The 21,290-nt window shown below is 38.1% G+C and overlaps 1 protein-coding gene across 1 annotated transcript in view; it reads left to right on the top strand.

Moving 5' to 3' along the window:
- The window catches only part of CUL4A (cullin 4A), a 34,812-nt gene that overhangs the window by 2,047 nt on the left and 11,475 nt on the right, over nucleotides 1-21,290 (top strand). The window contains exons 3-12 of the mRNA XM_058419220.1: nucleotides 2,105-2,209; nucleotides 4,302-4,370; nucleotides 6,116-6,189; nucleotides 7,568-7,730; nucleotides 9,465-9,554; nucleotides 9,998-10,080; nucleotides 13,068-13,135; nucleotides 16,223-16,341; nucleotides 18,810-19,002; nucleotides 20,408-20,512. Of these exons, the coding sequence (XP_058275203.1) occupies nucleotides 2,105-2,209; nucleotides 4,302-4,370; nucleotides 6,116-6,189; nucleotides 7,568-7,730; nucleotides 9,465-9,554; nucleotides 9,998-10,080; nucleotides 13,068-13,135; nucleotides 16,223-16,341; nucleotides 18,810-19,002; nucleotides 20,408-20,512 (1,069 nt within the window). The remainder of the gene's footprint in view (nucleotides 1-2,104; nucleotides 2,210-4,301; nucleotides 4,371-6,115; nucleotides 6,190-7,567; nucleotides 7,731-9,464; nucleotides 9,555-9,997; nucleotides 10,081-13,067; nucleotides 13,136-16,222; nucleotides 16,342-18,809; nucleotides 19,003-20,407; nucleotides 20,513-21,290) is intronic.

The following is a 21,290-nucleotide window of genomic DNA, read 5'->3' as shown; positions in this document are numbered from 1 at the left end:
GGGTACATGCTTGAGCTTTGGCAGAAGAGGAGGGTTTTCAGATAAACTGTGAAGGGAGACCTGTTCTTCTTGCCCTTTCTCTTTGCCTGCTTATTTGTAAGAACTGTGCAAGGCTGGTCAAATAATCTGTAACACAGCAAATCAGGAAGATTTCTGCACAGTGGGTGATGGTGCTCAGTGTGCCTGTGCATAGACAGGTACTTACTCTCCTGCCAGAGGAATAAAAGATGAGGTTCAGCATCTGCTGGAAACCTGATCTGTATTTACAGATCATTTTAATTGCCTGTTGGTGAGCACCGAGTCATCCACAGGGGAAAATATCTCTGGGTGCATCAATTCTTGTTATTAGGCCTTTTTGGTGGTTTGGTTTGGTTTTTGGGGGGGGGTGTTTGTTTTGTTTTGGTGGGTTTTTTTGTTTGTTTGTTTTGGGTTTTTTGTTTGTTTGTTTTGGTTTTGGTTTTTTTTTTTTTTTTGGTTTTGCGTTTTTTTGAGTCTTTATCTGACATTGTGGGAGGAAGTGAGAGGCCTGCTGGAGTTCAGTGTACTCAATGGGCTGGTGTACCAGCCTACAGTTGAACCTTCTGATTTATTTATTTAATTTGGCACAGTGGCTGAGAAGAAACTGAAGAACAGTGATGAGGAAGCCTGAAGGATACTCCTTTCCAGGCATTAGAGGCAGCGTGGAATCAGGCATGAGGTGCTTGGCAGAAATGTAGTCAGTGAGCAATGGGAGGGTGGCAGCCAATTTTTTGCGACTAAAATAGAAATGATGTCTGGGATTGGTGGTAGATTGCAGAGATTTTGATAGAAGTAGCTTATACTTGATGGGATAGAGAAAGTGGGGCAGTACAAAGAATTACCGAATGAGGAGTGAGTGATAAAAATAATGGAAAAAGAAAATTACCTTTGCAGTGAGGTCCTAAATAACGTGAAGTGGGGCAGCACTGCCCTTCTGTAGGACATAGAACAGGACAGTGTAGTAGCAAAGGGAAGACAGTAGAGCAGTGAAGGAAAAAACTGAGAGTCCTGACTAGCCTTATATTTGTCTGGTGGGATGGGAGTGGCTATAACACTATCTGCAGACTCTGTTTGTCTGAATACTGTTTATTGCAAGTTACCATTTTACTTACCTTAACAACAGATGGAAAACATATTGTAGGCACTGTTACAAGTTTGTTTGTTTGTTTGCCTGCTTTAATGTCATATCAAAATTGTGGAGACTGTTTTTATGTGCATTTAAATAAAATTAGATTAGGTAGGTTAGAATCCTCTGGAGCAGGTGAAAACATTCTTGGGTCAGTTTTAGTTGAGCAGGTGACATAGTGCTTTAAATCCTTGGTGTTCTGTGCAGTATTGCCTCATAATGCAAGGGCAATTGATATTAATGTAGTGACCACCAGAACTTTTGGTTTGGGGCAGAATTGGCCTCCTTAGTTAACTAAGGATAAATACTTAACTAAATCCTATGAGCTCCAAATAAATCAGTTCAAGTCTTTATTTAATGGTTAATGTGGGATTGGTGTTTGGGGGTTTTGTTATTGTTTGGGGTTTTTCTTAATTATTTTTTCCCCTCAGTTTATGTACCTTACCACAAGTGTGTGAGTCTGGAAATATTTGGGAAGAAGAAAGTTGATAAAAAGACAGGAAAGTAGCTGTACTCATTTACCATCCAGACAGGCTGGTTTAAATGTCTGCCTTAAAGTTATTAAGAAATTAAAATATTTGGTATGATTGTGTTCCTGCCCCAAAAAAGCACTTGTGTGCATACTGAAGGATGCACAAAATGGACCTTCTGGAGGAGTTCTACTGCTGGGCAGTGTTGAAGAAGGCAGAATTCTGGTAGTGTTTAACAGCACATCTGAAATATGATCCAGATTGTGATGGTGGATCTTGTTTGTGACACAAAATCTAGCAGAATAAGAGGAGACCAAATGCAGAAAAGGACACTTGAAGTCTTAATTTTTCTACATAACTTTGTTTTGATGTTTTGGTTTTGTGCATAGCTTGAACATATCATGTTGGGTTTTTTGGTCAGTCTTAATTATGCAGACACAAAAATTTAAGGGTTTTTTTGTCTCATTCATAATCCATTTTTGATTTTTAGGCTGTTGAAAATCTCTGTTCCTACAAAGTCTCTGCTACACTGTACAAACAGCTGCGACAAGTCTGTGAAGAACACGTGAAAGCACAAATCCTTCAGTTTAGAGAATATCCTTTTGTCATGCACAGAAGTGGTTAGAATGGTTAGTTAAAATCATTTTTTAATTAAAACAAGACTTTGCAAAAATTGCACCAGTAATTGTCAGTGTGTTAAAGAGGTTCTTTGTTTACATATTTTTAAATCAGTGATAGACAACTTTAGTCATCTGGGTGAATAATTTTTGTGCATTGATGTGTAGCTTGCTAATAAGCATTTATTTATTATTTTAATAGGGATGCAAATTTTACACTGAATCTAGAAAATGTCAATAGCACTATGAGGTTTCTCAGCAGGTATGAATTTCTGTGGCAGGTGAGTAGTTGTGATGCTTATGGCAGCAATAGCTTGAAAAAACCCATCACAGTGCTTGGCAACATTAAAAGAATTTTCAGACAGTGCACCTGTTTCACCTAAAATAACTACTTGTCAACAGTGATGTATCATATATATTACAGAGGCATTCAACAAGCCTTCATATATCTTATGTGGACCTTGGGAGGTTCTTGAAACAGAGCTCTGAGTTCAGGAGATCATTTGGCTGTCTTAGGACACCTAGAAGGATGAAGTTTTATGGTGAATTTCCCCATGGTTTACTGAAGTTACATCGCTGGACTTTTCTTCTGACTGAATGGGTCACAGAAGTGCCTGTTGATCTTCTGTGGACACCTGGCTGTAGCCAGCCTTGTTTCCTGAATCCAGTCAAGCTTTGCATGCTGAGAAGGGGCTTTATATCATAGGTGTCTTTTGTGTAATAGCCATGGGGTTGCACTTGCTGGAACAGCAGATGAATAGTCTGTGTCCACCTTGCTGTCCCCATATTCTTGGAAAATGCTCTAACCAGCAGATAATGGATGGAGAGTGCCATATTGAACAGGTATTACAGCACTGGCATTGCTGTAATATTGTATATGTATTGCTGACGTTGTTTCCCAGCTCTCTATGGATTTTTTAGCAGAAAATGTTAGGATAAAGCAGAAAGGGACAAGGGGCCAGGGCCCAGAATGAATGTCCTTTCCAGGTGAATGCTTTCAATGTGCTTTGGATTGTGACCGTTTCTTGGTTCACTGCATTCCCCATGTAGGTGCCTACACTCAGAATAATGTGGGGTTTTTAATGGTACATAGCACCAATGTGGTTTTGGGCTGCGTGGTTTTGGTTTTGTTTTTTGTAGGTGGTTTGTTGGGTTTTTTTGAGTCCCACTTATGGTATCTGGCTTCTACATAGCACATTAGTACCATAGTCTTTAACATACTCGGTATTTGAGAACCAAATATTGCAGTCTTCTTTAAAGCAGTGTAAAACCATCTTTTGCATTCCAGCTTTTTCAGACTTTAGGAGATGTTATGAAAAAATGTTTTAAAACGAATGTCTTCAAACTTTGCTTTCACCTTACCTTCTTGGCAGGGTGATGGTGGATTGGAGAGTTGAAAATTTACTGTTTTACAGGTGTAGCACCTTGTATCCCAAGGACATGAGATCAGATTAATCAGATTTGGCCAGAATGAGTTGGAAATGATAATATGCAGGAGAGGAAGGTAAAGCCTCTTTTAGATGGACTTGCGAGACACATGAGAGTTCTACTATTTGTAAATAACAGTTGGATCTCCTGTGTAATGAAGAAAACTCTGTAATTACTTAGGGTGACCTGGAGATACATATGAAAAGAGTGGTATTTGGATTTGTTGAGGATTATTTAGAACTGTAACTGCTTTTAAGAGATTAAGGTCACTCCTGTTGTGCACAGTGTGAACTTATTAAATAAACAAAATAACCTCTCCATCCCTCTCACCACAGTTGGTGACAAAGTATTTGATGCTGGTGGGATTTCTTGTTAAAATCCGTATCAAGGTTACCCAGTACAGCCACTAGATGGTATTACTGAAGAGCTGTGAGTGTTATTCCTTGAAAACACAGGGAGGCCTTTTGGAGAGCTGCCAGCCACTGTTCTGGGCAGCTCTGCAATTAACGGTTTATCCCTGGCAGGCACAGTAGCATAGGAATATCCATGGACCAGCTTTGCCTAATGGCTGGCAAAGATCATCGCCAGAATCTGGCCTCTAAAGATACTGGCAAACTAGTTTTCCTTAATGGGTGCTGTACAGATTCTCTGGATAGTCTTTTATTTTTAAAGAAGATAAATAAATGCTGGCAAGATCATTGCAGACAAATGGTAAGTTGAATGTTTGTTCAGAGTATATATCCTTGAGGTGTGAAATCTGGCTGAAATGAGTTTGTCATAGTTTTAACTTGGGACTGCACTGCATCTCCTCCTCCAAGTGTAACACTGCTTTTCACTTTCCCCTTTGCTGGCTGAGGGAACTTTTGTTGTTGAAATATAGGTTCTGTTAACTGACTTTCATAGGCTCATAAATGGTTTGAACATCACTCAGAAGTACATTGACACCTTTTTTCTTTAGGTAGAAAGAAAAACTAACTGAGAAATGGTGAAGTTGTTTGCTGTTTGTAATTTTAAGTAATTGGCAAGTCTTAGTTTTGAGATAGCTCCAGAACTGGGTTAACTTGTGACTTTTTATTTCGAAGCAAAGATGATTAGCCTGACTATAGAGCTGAAAAAGATGATTAGCCTGACTATAAAGAAAGGATAACTGAAACTTGCTTTCTATCTGCCTTTTTGTCTTCTACCTCCACAATGATTTATGTTACAGAAAAAGGTCCCCTCTGAAATACTCTATGAAAACTGTGCCTTTAAGAAGGCATCATTATAATTCCAGACTAACATTGTACAGTGAGTTTTTATTGTATTGTCACTTAGCTTTGACTTCATATGCCCCATATGGTTGAATTTCTATTTTAGTTCCTTGAATCCACTGTTCTTTCCTTTCCTGTGAGGTTTGGGCAGAGGTATGTGATTTTTATCTGAATTAAAAACAGAAGGTGTTAGGGAGATTATTTGAATTCTGCAGTATGATGAAAACAGAGTTGAAGATACTGCCTTGAAAATGTAGTTAGCCTGAACCTGTGTTTTCATAAAAGGGCTTTTGCTGTGAACGCTGTTTGCTTTAATTACTTCTAAGCATTCTTTTTCTTTTTTTTCCTTAAAGTAACAACCTGTAGCAAGTGACTTTCTTGCCCATGTGCTGGGTTAGCGCTTGTGCTGTTTAAGGAAAAAAGAAATCAACTTTACTGCTGTTTAACTTTAGTATGCATGGCCAGAAGCTATGTCAGCCTGATAATTGCTTCAGAGGCAATGAAATCTTTTAGGGAAGGAGTAGGTGGACAGCTGGGCATAGAAATCTCTTATCTGGCCCGGGGGTGAGTTACTGACATCCGAAGTTACACTAATGCTAAACTGGGAGTTGGGCAGCCTTCTTATGAGGAAAGTTAAAAATGGATTTTGAATGTAAAAGTCTAGTAAGCTATAAAACCACCTCCTCCTCTCCCACTTTTTTAATTTAAAAAAGAGATAATATACTTTTATACCCTCTTTGTACTGTTTGATTTAATGTATCTATTTTTCTTACAAATTTTGGCAGCTTTTATTCTGAAAAAATCTGTCGCTCAGCTTATTACTGTCTCAGCTTAAACTTTTGTTTTGTTTTTATTTTAAAGCAAAAAGCATGGCAGCATGCTATTTCAGGGTGTTTACTGACTGTATTGGAGGTACTGTTTGAATAGCTTATGTATATCAGTGGTATAAAACTAACAGGCTAGCAAAACAAGTTAGTGAATGGTTATGAATTTGAAAACAGTCTTGGATGTACTTGGGAATACCACCAAGTAATAGTATTATCTTCAATAAATTGCATACCTGTGGCTATTCAAGTCACCATAGAAGTTTAAAATACCTACATCAGTAAATGAGGTGTGTGGCTGTGATGTAGTTTTTCAGAAGTTTTTATAATTTAAAATATCACATGGTGGTGAAGAGAAAAATACTGTCTTTATATATTTCAGATCATGATCAGGAGCATTTTCTTATTTTTGGATCGTACATATGTGCTTCAGAATTCAGTGCTTCCTTCTATATGGTAGGTATCCATGTAAGTATTCCTATAATATTTAGAGTGTTGATGTGCTATTACATTTGCAAAGATTGTAAATAAATTTTTCATATTATATTTGAGCTATATAATAGATCCCTAAAGTTATGTGTCAGTTTATGGAAATGCATGTGTCAGCATATGCATGTGTCATGTCCTCCTTCCCCAGGGATATTCACTGTCAAGTGGGGGTAAAAGAAGAAGGTCTGTGAACATGAGCTTAAAAATTGAGGCATATGTTTAGCTGTAGTTGTCAGAGCCTGGGTGAGGCTGGGTCTGTGGGAACCTCCTCTTGACTGCTGCCTCCTACCTTAGCAATAGCCCAGCATTATTGTAGGTGCTCCTGGTTTTGACAATTTTCAACATTCAGCTTCCTGCTCTGTTTTTTTAATTGAGTCAGATACAGTGATGAGGTGCAGATTCTTTCCAGATCCAGTCACTTGATGCTTTTGTACTTTCAGCCCCCATCTTTGGGCATTCTGCTTCAAAGCATCCCTCCTGAGGGGCATTTTACATCATTGCCTGAGCAAACAAATCCAAGATTTGCCAAAACTTTCTGGTATTGTTACTACTTTATCTAAAGTGCTGCCCCCACCCACCCCCCACAAAAAAAAGTAGATAAAGTACGGAAGTAAGAGCATGTCTTTTCCCTGGCTGGCTGGCAGCTGTGCTCCTGTGAGTTCCTCAGGCTGTCTGAAGAGCCTGGCATCTTTCTCCAGCCTCTTGCTTGTCCAGTGGATATCTTTTGCTCCCAGCTTCAGCAGCTTTCCTCCAACTCTTTGTGTTAGGCTTCCTTTTACTAAACCTTGTTGATGAGGTCTGTTCATACTTTGTCTTATTTTTCTCCCACTGGGAAAATTTTATTGAAATCCTGATGCATGCGAAGAAATCGGAGGTAACAAGTGTTATCTAAGATTGTTCATATTTCACAATTAGCTGCTTCATGGTATAGAGGCACCATTCCTCATCATCATAGAATGAATCAAGAATCTGATAGAGGTGGTAAGATCATAAAGATACAAAGAAATCATACTTTTGAACAAAACTTACAAGTCACTTGTAGAATGTCTGATCCAGGGAATCTTAGGTTAAGGTATATGATCGTATTTATTTTTTTAATAAGCAGAGAATATAGTCTGTTACGTGAAAGTTGGACAGGCTGATAAGAGTTCTCTGCTGAAATGTATGCTTGTGGTAGCATGTGATCTTGTATTTTTAGGATAATTCTTGTTACAGTTTTGATAGAGGACAGTGTCAGTAAGAGTATAAACACCATTAATCTTTTTCTGTATAATATACATACACTGTATGTATTTTAAACCTATGTATGATTTTTCAGTGGGACTAATTTTCAATATTCACATAGGGATATGGGGCTAGAGTTGTTTAGGAACCATATCATTAGTGACAAGCAAGTTCAGACCAAGACCATTGATGGAATTCTCCTGCTGATCGAACGAGAACGAAATGGTGAAGCTGTGGACAGAAGTTTGCTGCGCAGTTTGTTGAGCATGCTCTCGGACCTGCAGGTGAGTACAGCCAAATTCACTAGTAACAGCTTTGTTTAGAAACACAGTGTGCACTGCCCATATTGTGTTTTGTAGAGAAATTATTTTGTTCATCTGGTAAATGTGTGTAAAATCCAGCTATTACGTTGGTATGATTGCCTATTCTTTACTCCATGTGCAGTCTTGTACAGTTTTTAAATGAGACCTCTTTGCCTGTTTTGCTTAGCAGAGGTAATGGCCTCAGATCTTAATAGATGTACAGGTCTAGTATGTGCAGTATTTTGTCTGTCTGAATCTCTCATTGTCTCATCCTAGTGGCAGTTAAATGTAGGAACAGAAATCTCTCTCAGTCACTGTAAAAAGGTGTCACTTTTTAGAGTCCAGATCTTGGGTCTGTATCACGAAAACATCACTCTACTGGCAACTTCTTAGAAGTGCATGGCTTAGGGATGCCATGTTAAGGCCAAGGTTTTCAGGTAGATTGTCATGCTGCAACTTACTGGAACTTTCCACGAGCAGAGATAGTAAATAACCAAGGAGAGTCACGAATACTGTGCTTCTGGCTTCCATACAGTTTGTCCTTGAGTTAAAGTTTCAGCTTTGCGTGATGGACAGTGAAACTTTGGAGATATCCTTCATTCCTAAAACCTTCTGAGGGTGCTCCATTTCAAAGTGGCAATACAGCATTGCAAAACTGGCTGAAGGTTTGAAAAAGTTTGAAGAGGCCAACTACATTTGAACATCCTTTCTGGTTAGGCAGCTTACCTGTTTTTCTACCTTTCATGTTAATCCTCTTGTCTTTAATCTGTAGCTTCCTCTATCATCCCAGAAAAATTAGTCTGTTCCAGAGAGAAGCCATTGAAAAAACCGTAAGCTTTTGAAAGTAGTAGAATAATAGAATGGTTTGGGTTGGAAGGGGCATTAAAGATCATCTCGTTCCAACTCCCCTGCATTGAGCAGGGAACCTTCAGCTAGGAGTTCTTAAGAGACAAAAGGTGGTCAGAATGGAATGAGTTTTACAGCTCTGTTATATGTTTTGGAAGAAATATTTTCTTCTGTTCTTCCACCACACTCAAGGAATTCTCGTTTTCTTTTCACTTAACCTCTGTTTACATATTAATCCCTAGTTCTTCAGACTGTTACCACATTTTTCTTTATGTAGTTGTCCTTTTTGACTTACTTCCTTTCTATAATAAAATGTTAGTCATTATGCAGAAGCTTTTTAATGTCTCTGATTGTTACTGGTGCCCTTTTTTACAGACCTTATTTTATATAATTCATGTTTTCCTGGGCCACTGAGAGAAACCTGGCAGACCTTGAAACCTGAAGATGTTACTGAGCATATTAATATTTTACTGACAAGAATTACCTGTTTTGTGCCAATGTTTCGCTAGTTGGAAGGGGGTTTTTGCCACAGAAATATCAGTGGGGGTTTAGATTTTGTGTGGATTGGATGTCATTGCTGTGCTGTGATGTCGGGCACCGGTGTTGGGCTGTGTTCCTTAAACAGAAGCCTCTTAATTCAGACCGTTGAAGTAGTGATGACTGAAACCATTACTGCTCCGGGAAGTCACTTCTGATCTCAGTCTTTCTGAAACCACTGGGTTAAACAGAGAATTCATTCATGTAATGTTACATTGACATTTCTCACAGCTGTGTACATCCTTCAAATTTTACTTGCCCTCTTATGCCTGACAAAATATGCTGCTGTTACTGTGAGCTTAATGTAAGTAACTAAATTGATGTCTTGAGCAGGTTTACAAGGAATCATTTGAACAGAGGTTTCTGGAAGAGACAAATTGTTTATATGCTGCAGAAGGCCAGAGATTAATGCAGGAAAGAGAGGTAGGTGCATGCGGTAGATGATTACTTTTATGTTAGTTTTATCAACTCTGGGATTACATGAGGACTTTGATAGTGCCACGGTGTATTAATGTCAAGTGGAATTTACCGGCACACAGGTATTCATTCAAGTGTTTTGATATGGACCATGGTATTGTATCAACAGGGAAAGCAGACCCCAGGTTGTCATGGAACTTGATAGATAAAATTGTGCAGTAACCCAGTGACAATCTTGTAGGTAAAGTCACATTACCAACTATAATACATTTAATATGAAGTAACATTGATTAATAAAAACACAGATTACGTAGTACATAACAAAGTTCTGGTGGAATAGTTCTTTCCAATTCATGTTCTCTTTGAAAATGTAGTTTAATTGTCATGGAACAAGATTAGCTGCCTTTCATACCTTTCTAGTTGAGCTGATCATTCTCTTGTCTTGTTAGGTCCCAGAATATCTTCACCATGTTAGTAAACGTTTGGAAGAAGAAGGAGACAGAGTAATAACATACTTAGATCACAGCACACAGTGAGTACAAATTTTATCATTTTTACTGTAAGTTAAGAATTCTTCATAAACCACTATGATTATCTATGGTTGTAGAGACACTGAGAATTTCTTCATTATCTTACAGTTACTCTCTTGTTGGGAGTGCTTGTGAAATAGCTTTTTTTAAAGATTTCAGTTTTATCAAAAGTTACTTCTTTAAAATAAAATTATATTTTCAGTAAGAAATGAATGTGTTCAGAGATATTAATTCTACATGCTGCAGTTAAAAAGAACCATTGTATAAGAACTCAAATTTCCATTATCAAAATAGCAGCTGATTTTAGCCATTCATGTACTGATAACATCTTTAACCACAAATCCCTTGAGGGAAGGAGGGACTCCTTAGGAAAAAACCCAACCAAACAAGCAAAACCACAAACAAACAAAAACCCAGAAGGGCAGAGGTCAGTTGTAAACAATCCAAAGTGTGAGCTTAACAGTGCATCAGCTGCTGCCAATGTACTGTGTGAGGTAGCTTGTCCTATTTTCACTTGGGTTTTAAGTAATAATTGTGTTTTGTTAACACATTCCTGCAGGAGCTGGCACACTGCATAAAGCCATATAATTTATAATTTGTCCTGTAGTAAGCTGTTGCTTTTTTCTTTGGTTAAGAACGTGATATTAAATTTATTGGATTTTTGGCATTTCATTTGGTGTCAAAAGGATAACTGAATAAAAATTATGTTTTTAACTTATTTTCTTCAGACATTTTTATATAGTTATATATATGCATGTATGTGTGTTGTGTGTCCTGGCACATACTTGAACTTGGATCTTCTTCCCATAAAAGCTGATTGCAGGGTGACTAGCTTTTTCAGGTGAAATCACTCATATTGAAATATATGGAACTATTTGTTTATAAAGTTATAGCAAATATATGTATTTATTTACTGTTTAGGTTAAAAACCAGCTTGATACCATTGCATTTTCAGTCTAGATAGACATAAAGTACTTGTGTTGAATCTCGCCCTTAGTTAAAGGCTTAGAACGCTACTTTTAGAAGGGTTCACACTAATTTCCTTCCCTTGCATTAAGAAATGGCAGTTCTTAAAATCAGAGCCCTTGAGTTTTTCTGGGGTCGTACTGTTTATCTGTGTGTGCAGGAAAACACCAGAAGGGATGCTATTTACTTGGAGCTGGCTTGATCTTGAGATGGAAATGATGCTTCTAGGACAAAAGCATCATGTGAAACACCATTCCAGATGCTTCAAACAACACCTGGGAGGTGTGTTGTTGCAGCCCACAGAGGGATTCTTTCTGCCCAGCAGTACGTGCTGTGCTGGACAGCTGACCAGATTAAGCATGTCTCCTTGTCAGTCAGTAGATGAGCAAGGAATGTGGCTTTGTGCTCATGCAGAAGGTACCTTCTGGCTCCTTCCTTTGTCAAGCTAAATACTCATTTTGTTTGCTAGCCAGGATGTAGTGCTTTGCCTCTTGGCCTCAAGCAGATGAATTGTCCCTTTTTCTCCTGTACTCAGAACAGGTCTTCCAGGGCAAGGGATGGTATTTCATACAATCCTGACTCCTGCTGTTGGAGAGAGCCAGCAACTGCAGATAGCAGTAGTTGGAAATGGAGGGGCATATGGAAAATACCATAAAAATGGCTGTGTGTGTTAAAAACAAGGGTCTGTCTAGACAATATTTCATGTTCACTTAATGGCCGCTGAAGGGAACAAACAGAGGAAGTGTATGTGATGCCCTGATACTCTCCTGGTGTCTGCCTGTTTTCAGCTCAGTGTTATTTTCTGAACCTGCTGTAGTTTGTGTTGTTGTATCTCTGAAATATTTGAAGTCTCTCATGGGGATTCATACTAGTTTTTCTGTCTGTACCAGGCTTTAGCAAAGCATTCCACAGGTGATAAAGTGCCTCCTTTTAAGTCTGGTACCCAGTAGCATTGCTGATGACCCCAGTTCATGCATGGAAAAGTAATCAGTCAATTCCCTTCACCCCTTTCCTGCCTGTTAATGGTATCCATAAGTCATCTCCTTCCCAGAAAGAAGAGTCTTGACATGTGCAGTTGTCTCTCTTGCAGCTGCATATTCTGCTCATCTTTGCTTCCCTCTCTGAACATCCTTGCTTCCCTCTCTGAACCTTTCCAAATGAGGGACCTAAACTGGTGTGTTGTATGGATGTCAGGCATGTCACTGATGGCTGTTTCAGGAAAGAGTGTATTAGCAAAGGTACACTTTTGTTTTAGCACAAGTGTATCCTCCTACAGGAAAGGCTTCCATCCGTCCAAGTTGTGTGCATCTTTTCTAGGAAATCTCAATTAAAGTTCTGAGAACCAGTTTTATAGAATTTAACTCATAAAGAAATGGTTGGTTTTATGTTGTTCCATTGTAAGCAGGGTAGAAGTTTAAACACTGGAATTAATTGAGCCTTTGTAGTTCAGGCATTTATTTTATCTTTTAGGCGATGAAAGATGTAAAAGAAAAAACTTCCCATTATTTTTCAGTCCTGTCTAAAATGAATGTATAAATGTAAAAAGTAGGTGATAATCAAGGACAAATTTAAAAGTTTTTGCAAATTTATATCTTGTGGCTCTAACTCAGTTTATGCTTGTGTACATACATAACACAGGTGAAAATTTTACAATTAGCTGAATTTTGAACATAACTAGTGTATATTGTTTTGGTTTGAAGTTCAAACCTTTGGAGGTTTTTGGTTTGTTTCCAGAATTCAGTGTAACTTTTTTCTAGTTATGCTTTTGTATTAACTTTTGCAATGTAAACATCTCACTTCTGCTGTGTAAAGAATTTAATTTTACCAAATCTTTTATTATTATTTTTTAATTACATACATAGTTTTTATTGTCTTTCATCACGTGATTTTTTTTTGTCTTAATTTGTAACCTCTAAGTAGAAAATTGTTGCATTTTAATGTCAGTTATGCACAGATACACTGTGACAGAAGGCAACTCCTTTATACTCTAATGTTTCTAATATATTTTTCTTGTCTAATTTAGGAAACCACTGATTGCTTGTGTGGAGAAGCAGCTGCTAGGAGAACACTTATCAGCTATTTTGCAAAAAGGTATTTTTTAAAATTTAATACAATCTTTGATTAGCAATGGATTCTCATACTCTGCAATAGCTATAAATTCCACAGCTTTTACTTTGGAGGTATATTAGCCCTGGGAAAAACTTACACAGACACAGCGAGTCCTGTGATTGTTACCCTCACTGTGACAAGTAAATGGTATATTTGGAAATAAATGTCTAAAATCTGATTCCATGTTTGTAAAGGTCGCTAAGCCTCTAGATCTCCTTTGACTTGGCAGCAGTGGCTTTAGGAGTTAAACCTTTGGAACTGCTTCTTTCCTAGAATTACATCAACTTCTAAATGAGAGCTGAAGTAACTGTTGTAGCTTCTTTTTTGTGATAATCACACAGCTGAAGAGCAATAGTTTCAGATACTATTGTGATTGTGTAGTTTTAAGAATTGTGAGTTACTGGAACTGGCAGCATTTGAGGCAATGAGCTTTCATATGCTTTTGTCTGGACTTTACCTTTTGTCTGGCAGTTTCAGGTAAGAACTGCAGCCTTCTTAGGAAGTCCTTATGCAGACTGTGTGTTCAAATTGCCATTTCTTTGTCCCTCTTAAATTTTAATCTCTCCTTTTCCCCTGAATCTCTGGGTTTGTTTGGTATTCCCTGATCTTTTAATACTTTAAATGATCTTTTCCTTCTTTTTCTGCAGTTGCTGTATTTTAGGTTTTAGATCTTTTAGCAAATTGTCCTTCCATCTGTGTTTTCTTTTATGTTGCAAAACAGATGTCCCTGGTAGCTGGGTATCTTGAAGCTCCATCACATCCATGTTTAACAGTTTCATGTTATACATACTCTTTCTATGTCTTTTTTTGTCCCTATTAAAGATTACTTATGCCCATTTTGCTCTCAGCTACCATGGGAATAGGTTGTTTCCGTGTTTTCAATGCATTTATAGAAATAAATTGGTCACTTCCTCTTAGCTATTCTTAAACTTGTAAACAGAAGGTAAGAATAATTATATTTTGGTGATATATGTCAATTTTGCTTGCTCTTTAATTCAATTATGATTAAGTAACTTTTCCAGTGATATGCTTTTTTATCAAGTCGCTTAAACAGGAAGTATGTGGTCTTGTTTTAAACTGAACTTTTCCTTGGTTTACAATATGTATGAGCCATCCACGTAAATATGGAGATATCTTTACATTTTTCTACCTTTCTGGTTACTGAGCTTCAGGACTTGGGTATTGTTGGATCAGCTTTTGCGGTCTATGTCTCCACTGGAAAAAATAGTTTAAAAAGCTTCCATCATCACTTGACTTACTTAGTTTTCTGTATTTATTTGATCTAGGACATATTTTGATTTGCTTATGACATCTTAGTATTCTGTTCAAGTAGAAAAAGATGTGGCCTTTTGTAGGTTTTTTTTTTCATGGTCAAGGAATGTGAAGTAATCAGTTTGATACAGCTTAAAAATGCAGGAAAGAAACCTTTTTTTACTTATGTTAGTATAACTGTTGTTGAGTCATACCTAGTGGTGGGGGTGGGGTTTTTTTGTGAGTACAGTAGATTTTTCCAAGGCTATGGCAATGCTTTCTGGAAGCTCTGTGAAACCTTTTATCGGAGGACTTTGCTTCGTGTCCTTTTCGTTTATCAAATGTGTGACTAAATATTTTTTCAGTCACACAGCTCATGTTAGAAAGAGAAGGCTATATTTTGTGATCTAGGTTGTAATAAAGCAGATAGTGTATTGGTGTCTTTAAATGAATAGAATGCAGTGCTTGAATGGGATGGGTGTTTCTTAATTAAGAGAGCTGGAGTTATTCACCATGGAAAAGAGAAGGCTCCCAGGAGACCTCACAGTGACCTTTCAGTACTCAAAGAGGGGGCAGATAGTGATAGGTCAAGGGGGAATAGTTTTAACTAAAAAATGAGAGATCCAAGATGAGATGTTAGGCAGAAATTCTCTACTCTGAGGATGGTGAGTCACTGGAACAGGTTGCCCAGACAAGCTGTGGATGCCCCATCCCTGGAAGTGTTCAAGGCCAGGCTGGAAGGAGATGGGAACAGCCCGGTCTGGTGGAAGGTGTCCCTGCCCACAGCTGGGGATTGGAACAAGATGATCTTTAAGGTCCCTTCCAGTCCAAACCTTTCTATGATTCTTTGATTTCCAGTATTTTAATTCCATGTTCAATGAAAAGAGTACTAAAACCCTGTATTTGAGACTGTGTAGTATGTTGTCTTACATTTAAAGTATGTCTATTCTTGTGATATCTCAGAAGTTTAGGAAATTTCAAAATACCAGACAAAAGTTTACCTAACATCATTCTTAAACATTGCTTGCCTTTCTGAACATGCATGAAAGTTACAATATACAGCAAAAGTATTTTTAAGGTGAAGAATATAGTAGAATATGGGATAATTTGGTAGATTTTCAAATCAATGTTTCATATAACTTAAAAATTAGCATTAATGGAATACATTCGTTGAAGTAGGACAGTTGTACAGTGTCAGCTACATTGATGGTGTGAACTGTCAACCTGTGTAAAATCAATCTTTTTGTTGTTAAAAAAAATGTCATAAATCTTTGATGCTATGCTCTAGTATTACTAAAGCCCCTGTAACTGACACCAGGCAAAGTACTTCTGATTGCACTGGAGCTACATTTGTCATACTCTCAAATGGAAAAATGTATATGAAGTTATTTGCTTGTTAGATTCTTTGGGCTTCACTTCTCCATAGCCCAGAGCCTAGTCTCATGTAGGGTGAATCGGCAAAGTAAAAGTTGCTTAAAAGGAATTTGTAATACTGTGTTATTCCACTGGTAGGAGTGTAGACTGTTCCCAGCACATTCTTAATCTAAAAACAGCTCACTGTGCTCCACAGGAAAAAATCTCGTGAAGTATTTATCATTACTTTAAATTTAGGGCAGTTTACTTGGCTTCCTGTTCTCTTGATAAAACTGTACCCTTGAAGTCAAGCTCTCTTCACAACCATTCTGCAAAAGGCTTACAATCATCACCTGGTTGGGAAAGTATTTCAGTTGAAATACTAGTATATTCTCTAATATATTTCTAATTCTGTTAATGCAACTGTATGCAAATTTGCTCCTTTTTCTAATTTAATTTTTTTAGGACTTGATAGCCTGCTTGATGAAAACAGAATATCAGATTTGACCCAGACATACCAGCTGTTCAGCCGGGTAAAAGGTGGGCAGCAGATCCTTTTGCAGCATTGGAGTGAATACATCAAGGTATTTCAAAGATCTATTACTAATGTAAAAATCTATGTTGTTACAGATTTCTTCTGTCAAAGCCAAGAATAGCATAGAGGTGTATCATCAAATTTCTGTTTTAAGTAAATATGGGGAGGGATGCTAATGCTTCTGCCTCAGTTAACTATCACATGATGAGAAACAGCAACACCTGCTTTGGTTTTAAATTTCTGCTTGGGAATTGCTTTCCTTACAGGTTTGACTGTTATACAGGGTTGCATTGCTTGTAAATAGAACCACATGCACATGTGTTTAGACTATGCTGAACTGGCCTATATGTTGTTTTGCTGCAAATACGCTCAACTGCTTACATATCTGCAAAACCAGTGAAACATCAGACATTGCTATTCTTCTGCGGTTTAGGCAGTGCTGCTTGTAACCAGCCTACAACAATGCTGATGGTGTTAAAGCTGTTGGGAAGGGAATGCTCCTATTGAAAATAAGCCATCAGTCGAATTTAGATGCTTTGGGTTTGTTTGTTAGGCATAATATCCATGTAGTGTGCTGCCCCAGAGAGCTTGCACTCTAGTGTTCTTGCAAGATGAAGGCAGGAAAGCTCCGCAGAAGATTTTTCTCCCTGGAGTTGATCATTCCCGCTGTCAGAGCTCTCCCCTGAACTGCCTGTGTGTTCATCAACCTTCAGGACTAGGTGCACAACATCAGTTAATTCCAAAAGTGTCTTTTCTGCACACCTATATCTGGAGTTCAGCATGATCCACCAGTGCTGCAGCTCATGGGAGTTGGAACATGCTTACCCTCTGCCCCCAGAACCAAGGTGGAGTTTACTCCTTAGTGTGTTCCCTAATTGAATGGTGCTGCTGTGGCTGAGGAGGATCATCTTTCTTTTTCCTTTCTCCCAGATCATGCTCCTCACTTAATCCTAGTGCTGCCTGCCACTCCATAGGCTCTCCTGTGATCTGTTTTATCACAATACTTGGGCAAGGTCAGTTTAATCCCAGGTTTAGTGAGCTAAAGAGAAAAGTCCATGTGCTACTCCAAGGAAAGAAGCAGGAGTTCAAGATGGGTAGAAAATAAGGAAAGGAACCTCTCCTTTCACAGCTGCAAGTTGCTAAATTGGCTTATCATACCCTGTGTCTTGCAGAGTCATACCTCTTATGGTTTTAAGATGGTTTTGTACATACTCAAAAAACCTAGAAAACCTTTTCTGTAGTGTCAGTAAGTCTCTTCCTTCCAAATGTTGTGAAACAGTGAAGAGAGGCTTCAAGAACTTCTAATGTTTATCTTGTGAGCCAAGTTACTGTGGTAAGGGTCAGTGATCCACTGTAGTCACCTTTTTGTGAATTCAGAGGTGCCATTTGGTTTTTTGTATCTCGGTTTGCCATTTGCAGAATGGGGGGAAAGCCCTGCAATTTATGAATGTACCTGACAGACTATGAGACACCCAAATGCTGTGTTAATGAAGGGGAAGTTCTGACAAGTGGAAGATCTGATGGCTTAGGTGATCATCAGAGGTCTCTTCCAACCAAACCATTCTGTGATACATGCATTGACTCTAAGGACCTTGGGAGCCTTGTCTTCAGCTTTACTCTGAAATGAGTAAAGAGAGAGTACTTGAGAGAGATATCCACGAAAGATGACAGTGGCTAATTAGAAAATGCAGTGGAAATTCTGAGGCTGTAGAGGGATTTCCCCCTATCTCTTTTACTGTTGTTGGCTAACGTACTTCAGTTGGTGAAAATATACCAATTGAATACTGTTTTGCTTTTGCTGTGCAGATGTTCCTCTTTCTCACCTTGGAAAACTGATCTTTCTGTCCAGGGCACTGATCAGTGTTACAAAGCAAATGTAAATTGTCCAGTAGGTGAAAATCCTCCCTTACAGGATATTTTGGTTCATTAGACAAATGGTGTTCTACCTCTGAGATAAAATTTAGGAACCGGTAGTGAAAATCAAGTCTGTGTCTGCTGCTTGTGCGTGAGAAAGTTTTGTAAGTTAGCTACAATCATTTTGGTTTAGAGCCCTTGATGAAAGAGAAATCTTCGAGGGCTGAGCAGCGGTTAAATTTTTGCTATGTGCTTAATCAAGTGAGCTCTCTAGTGGGCTTAATAAAAGTAGTGCAGAGTTTTCCTTTTTACTTAATGCTTCTGAGGCAGTTTCCATTTAATTTATTTTACATGAATCATGGTTCTGTATCTCACTGTAAACTTGCACATCATAGTCATGTCTACTGTGTATTTATTTAATTTTTACTTTTGTCTTAAATGTAATTAATCTTTAAATCAAACACTAATGTTTGAAATCCATTAATGTGTGTCTAGTTTTTATTTTAAATTTCAATGCATCTCATTTTTTAAGGACTTGCAGTCATAAGTAGTTCTGTAAAAAATCCTTTTTCTAATGATAAATTTCATAAGGGTAAACGATTCTGTTGGGGGAGATAGGTAGCACTCTAAAGTATTTCACTATCAAAAGTGTTTGTTTTACAGAACTTTGGGACAACAATAGTGGTTAATCCTGAAAAAGACAAGGATATGGTGCAAGAGCTGCTAGATTTTAAGGATAAAGTGGACCATATCATAGAAGTGTGCTTTCAGAAAAATGAAAAATTTATAAACTTGATGAAGGAGTCCTTTGAAACATTTATCAACAAGAGACCAAATAAGCCTGCAGAATTGATAGGTACACAAATATTTTTCTGTAAAATATTTTTAAAATCTCTAGAAAGCATGGTAATGCTGCTGAGTGTGCTAGTGCAGTAGCGGTGCAGTCGCATTGTGCTTTAGGAGAGTGGTTTTGGGACGCGAGGCCAAGGTTACCCCGGGCGCGTGGCGGGCCCCGAGAGCTTTTGGGGGTGCTCTCAGTGCTGGAGCATGTCACCCTCCCGTCCCTGCGCTCTGCTTGCACGGCGCCGGGTGCTAACGGCTGCTCCGTGCAGCACTGCGGCTGCTGTGGGACTGAACGGCCAGGGGGAGCAGCAGCTGCGGCAAGTAAAGGGGAGCTGGCTTTAATTGTGGTGCTAGAGGAGTTCTGTCGATGTTCTGGATCTCTCAGAAAGGAGTAAGTAGAGCCCATCCATCTGCTTTGAAGGCTGAAGTTGGGATAAGTTTTAAAGCCTTCAGATACAATGAGATTTAATAGAGGGGGAAAAAAAACCCACTAACTTGACAGGAGGTCTTGTGCTTATTAAGGGGAAAGATAATAACAAATACTTCAAAAATAATAGTATTTAGTTTATCCCTGATCTGGCAAAAGATATCCTGACAGTTTTGCCTGCTGAAAAGCTGGAGCTGTGACATTTTACACCAGGAGAGGATCCTGCTCCTTGGTTGTTCGTTTTTCCTCTGCCCATTCTTTTGCCTTTATTTGGCTTATTTTGTGTCTTCCTTCTACAATCACCTTATGTAGGACAGATAGCACAACATAGTGATAACAGGTTACAGCCATGATCTGGGCTGTTATCATTTGTAGATCGTGGTGTTCCAGCTGCCACAAAGGGTTTTTTTCTTACACAGAAGGTTGTGTTAACTTAATAAATACTTAGCTAAAGGCTTAACCTTATTTCTGGCATTCTGAAACTACTAACTGGAAAGTATTGCTTCTGTTTAAATTTTAATATGCTCCTAGCAAGGAGCATGAGGGACATGGTAAAGGTCTACAAAAATATAGTCCTCTTTATGTTGTTTGTTTCTGTTTCTCATGAAATACATTCATATACATTGTACGCTTCCAAAACATTGTCTTTCAACCAGTAATATGCTTGTAGGACTATTAACACAAAATGTGGGAATTTCTAATGTATTAATATTAATTATTTTACTATATTCATTTTTTGTCTTGAACTATTCCTTTTTGCAGTACTTTTCCATTATATATAGTAGGGCTCCAGTAATATTGCAGTAATGTAGGGCTCTGTCATTCCACTGAACATAGGGATGGGAAAAGGGAAAATAGAAGGTTTAGTGCTTATTCTATATTTTAATGTATCGTAGTATTTAACACATAGTGATATTTCAAGCAGGAGATGCGTAAGTTGGTTATTTTAGATCTATTATTTAAGCTGTTACCTACTTTTATTTATTTGTAGCAAAATATGTGGATTCCAAGTTAAGAGCTGGTAATAAAGAAGCAACAGATGAAGAGCTGGAAAGAATCCTTGACAAAATCATGATCATATTTAGATTCATTCATGGTAAGAAATAGCAGTTCACTGATGCAATTAAAACTGTTCCCCTTGCTACTAGCAGGGCTGCTTTCTTCTGAATGCAAGAAATCTTTTTCAGCGTGAATTTCTGCTCAACTTGGTCTTTAATTCAGGTTGCCTTACACCTGAAAGAGTACAATAAATATACTAGTGAGGACAAATAGTTCTATTGAGATTGGCAAGTTACAGACCTTTCAGAATCTTGTGAGTGGAGACCTAAGAGTTAGAGGTGTTGCTGTTAGTTTTTTAACATAAATTAACCATGCCTGTAACGACAACCTCTCCTCTAATGGCAGTATAGACTCTCTCTTTCCTGTCCATTTATGTATGTTGTAGGCGCAAAACATGAAAGCCTAGCAACTTTTCTTGACTTTTCTCATCATAGCTGAGAAGGAACACAGAGGAGGGCTCAGAATGATAGGAAAAAGTGTTACTGCTGAATTTCACTGCTTTTGAAATGCATTTCCCTCATGTATGACTCTGTCTGAACAAAACCCTCAAATGTGTTAGGAATTTTTTTTTTCCTGTGTGGGATATCAGAAAAGCCAGTGGTCTGATCTAGTACAGATGCATGGTCACTGCTCCGAGGGAAGTGGAATGTGTATCCTGGGTTGAGGTTGAATAGCAGAAATTACCTAATTCTGTATTTGTTTGTCTGAGATCTATGGGGTTCTCTCCTCATAAAAATCCCAAACAAGTACAACATGATGGGAAAGCAGTCAAGTCATAAAGTAATATTGTTTGCCTAATTGAATCATAATTGCAT

This window comes from Hirundo rustica, chromosome 2, assembly GCF_015227805.2.
Source record: "Hirundo rustica isolate bHirRus1 chromosome 2, bHirRus1.pri.v3, whole genome shotgun sequence".
NCBI lineage: Eukaryota > Metazoa > Chordata > Aves > Passeriformes > Hirundinidae > Hirundo > Hirundo rustica.
The sequence above is the reverse complement of the archived record's forward strand: the minus strand, read 5'-3'. Positions and strand labels throughout refer to the sequence as shown.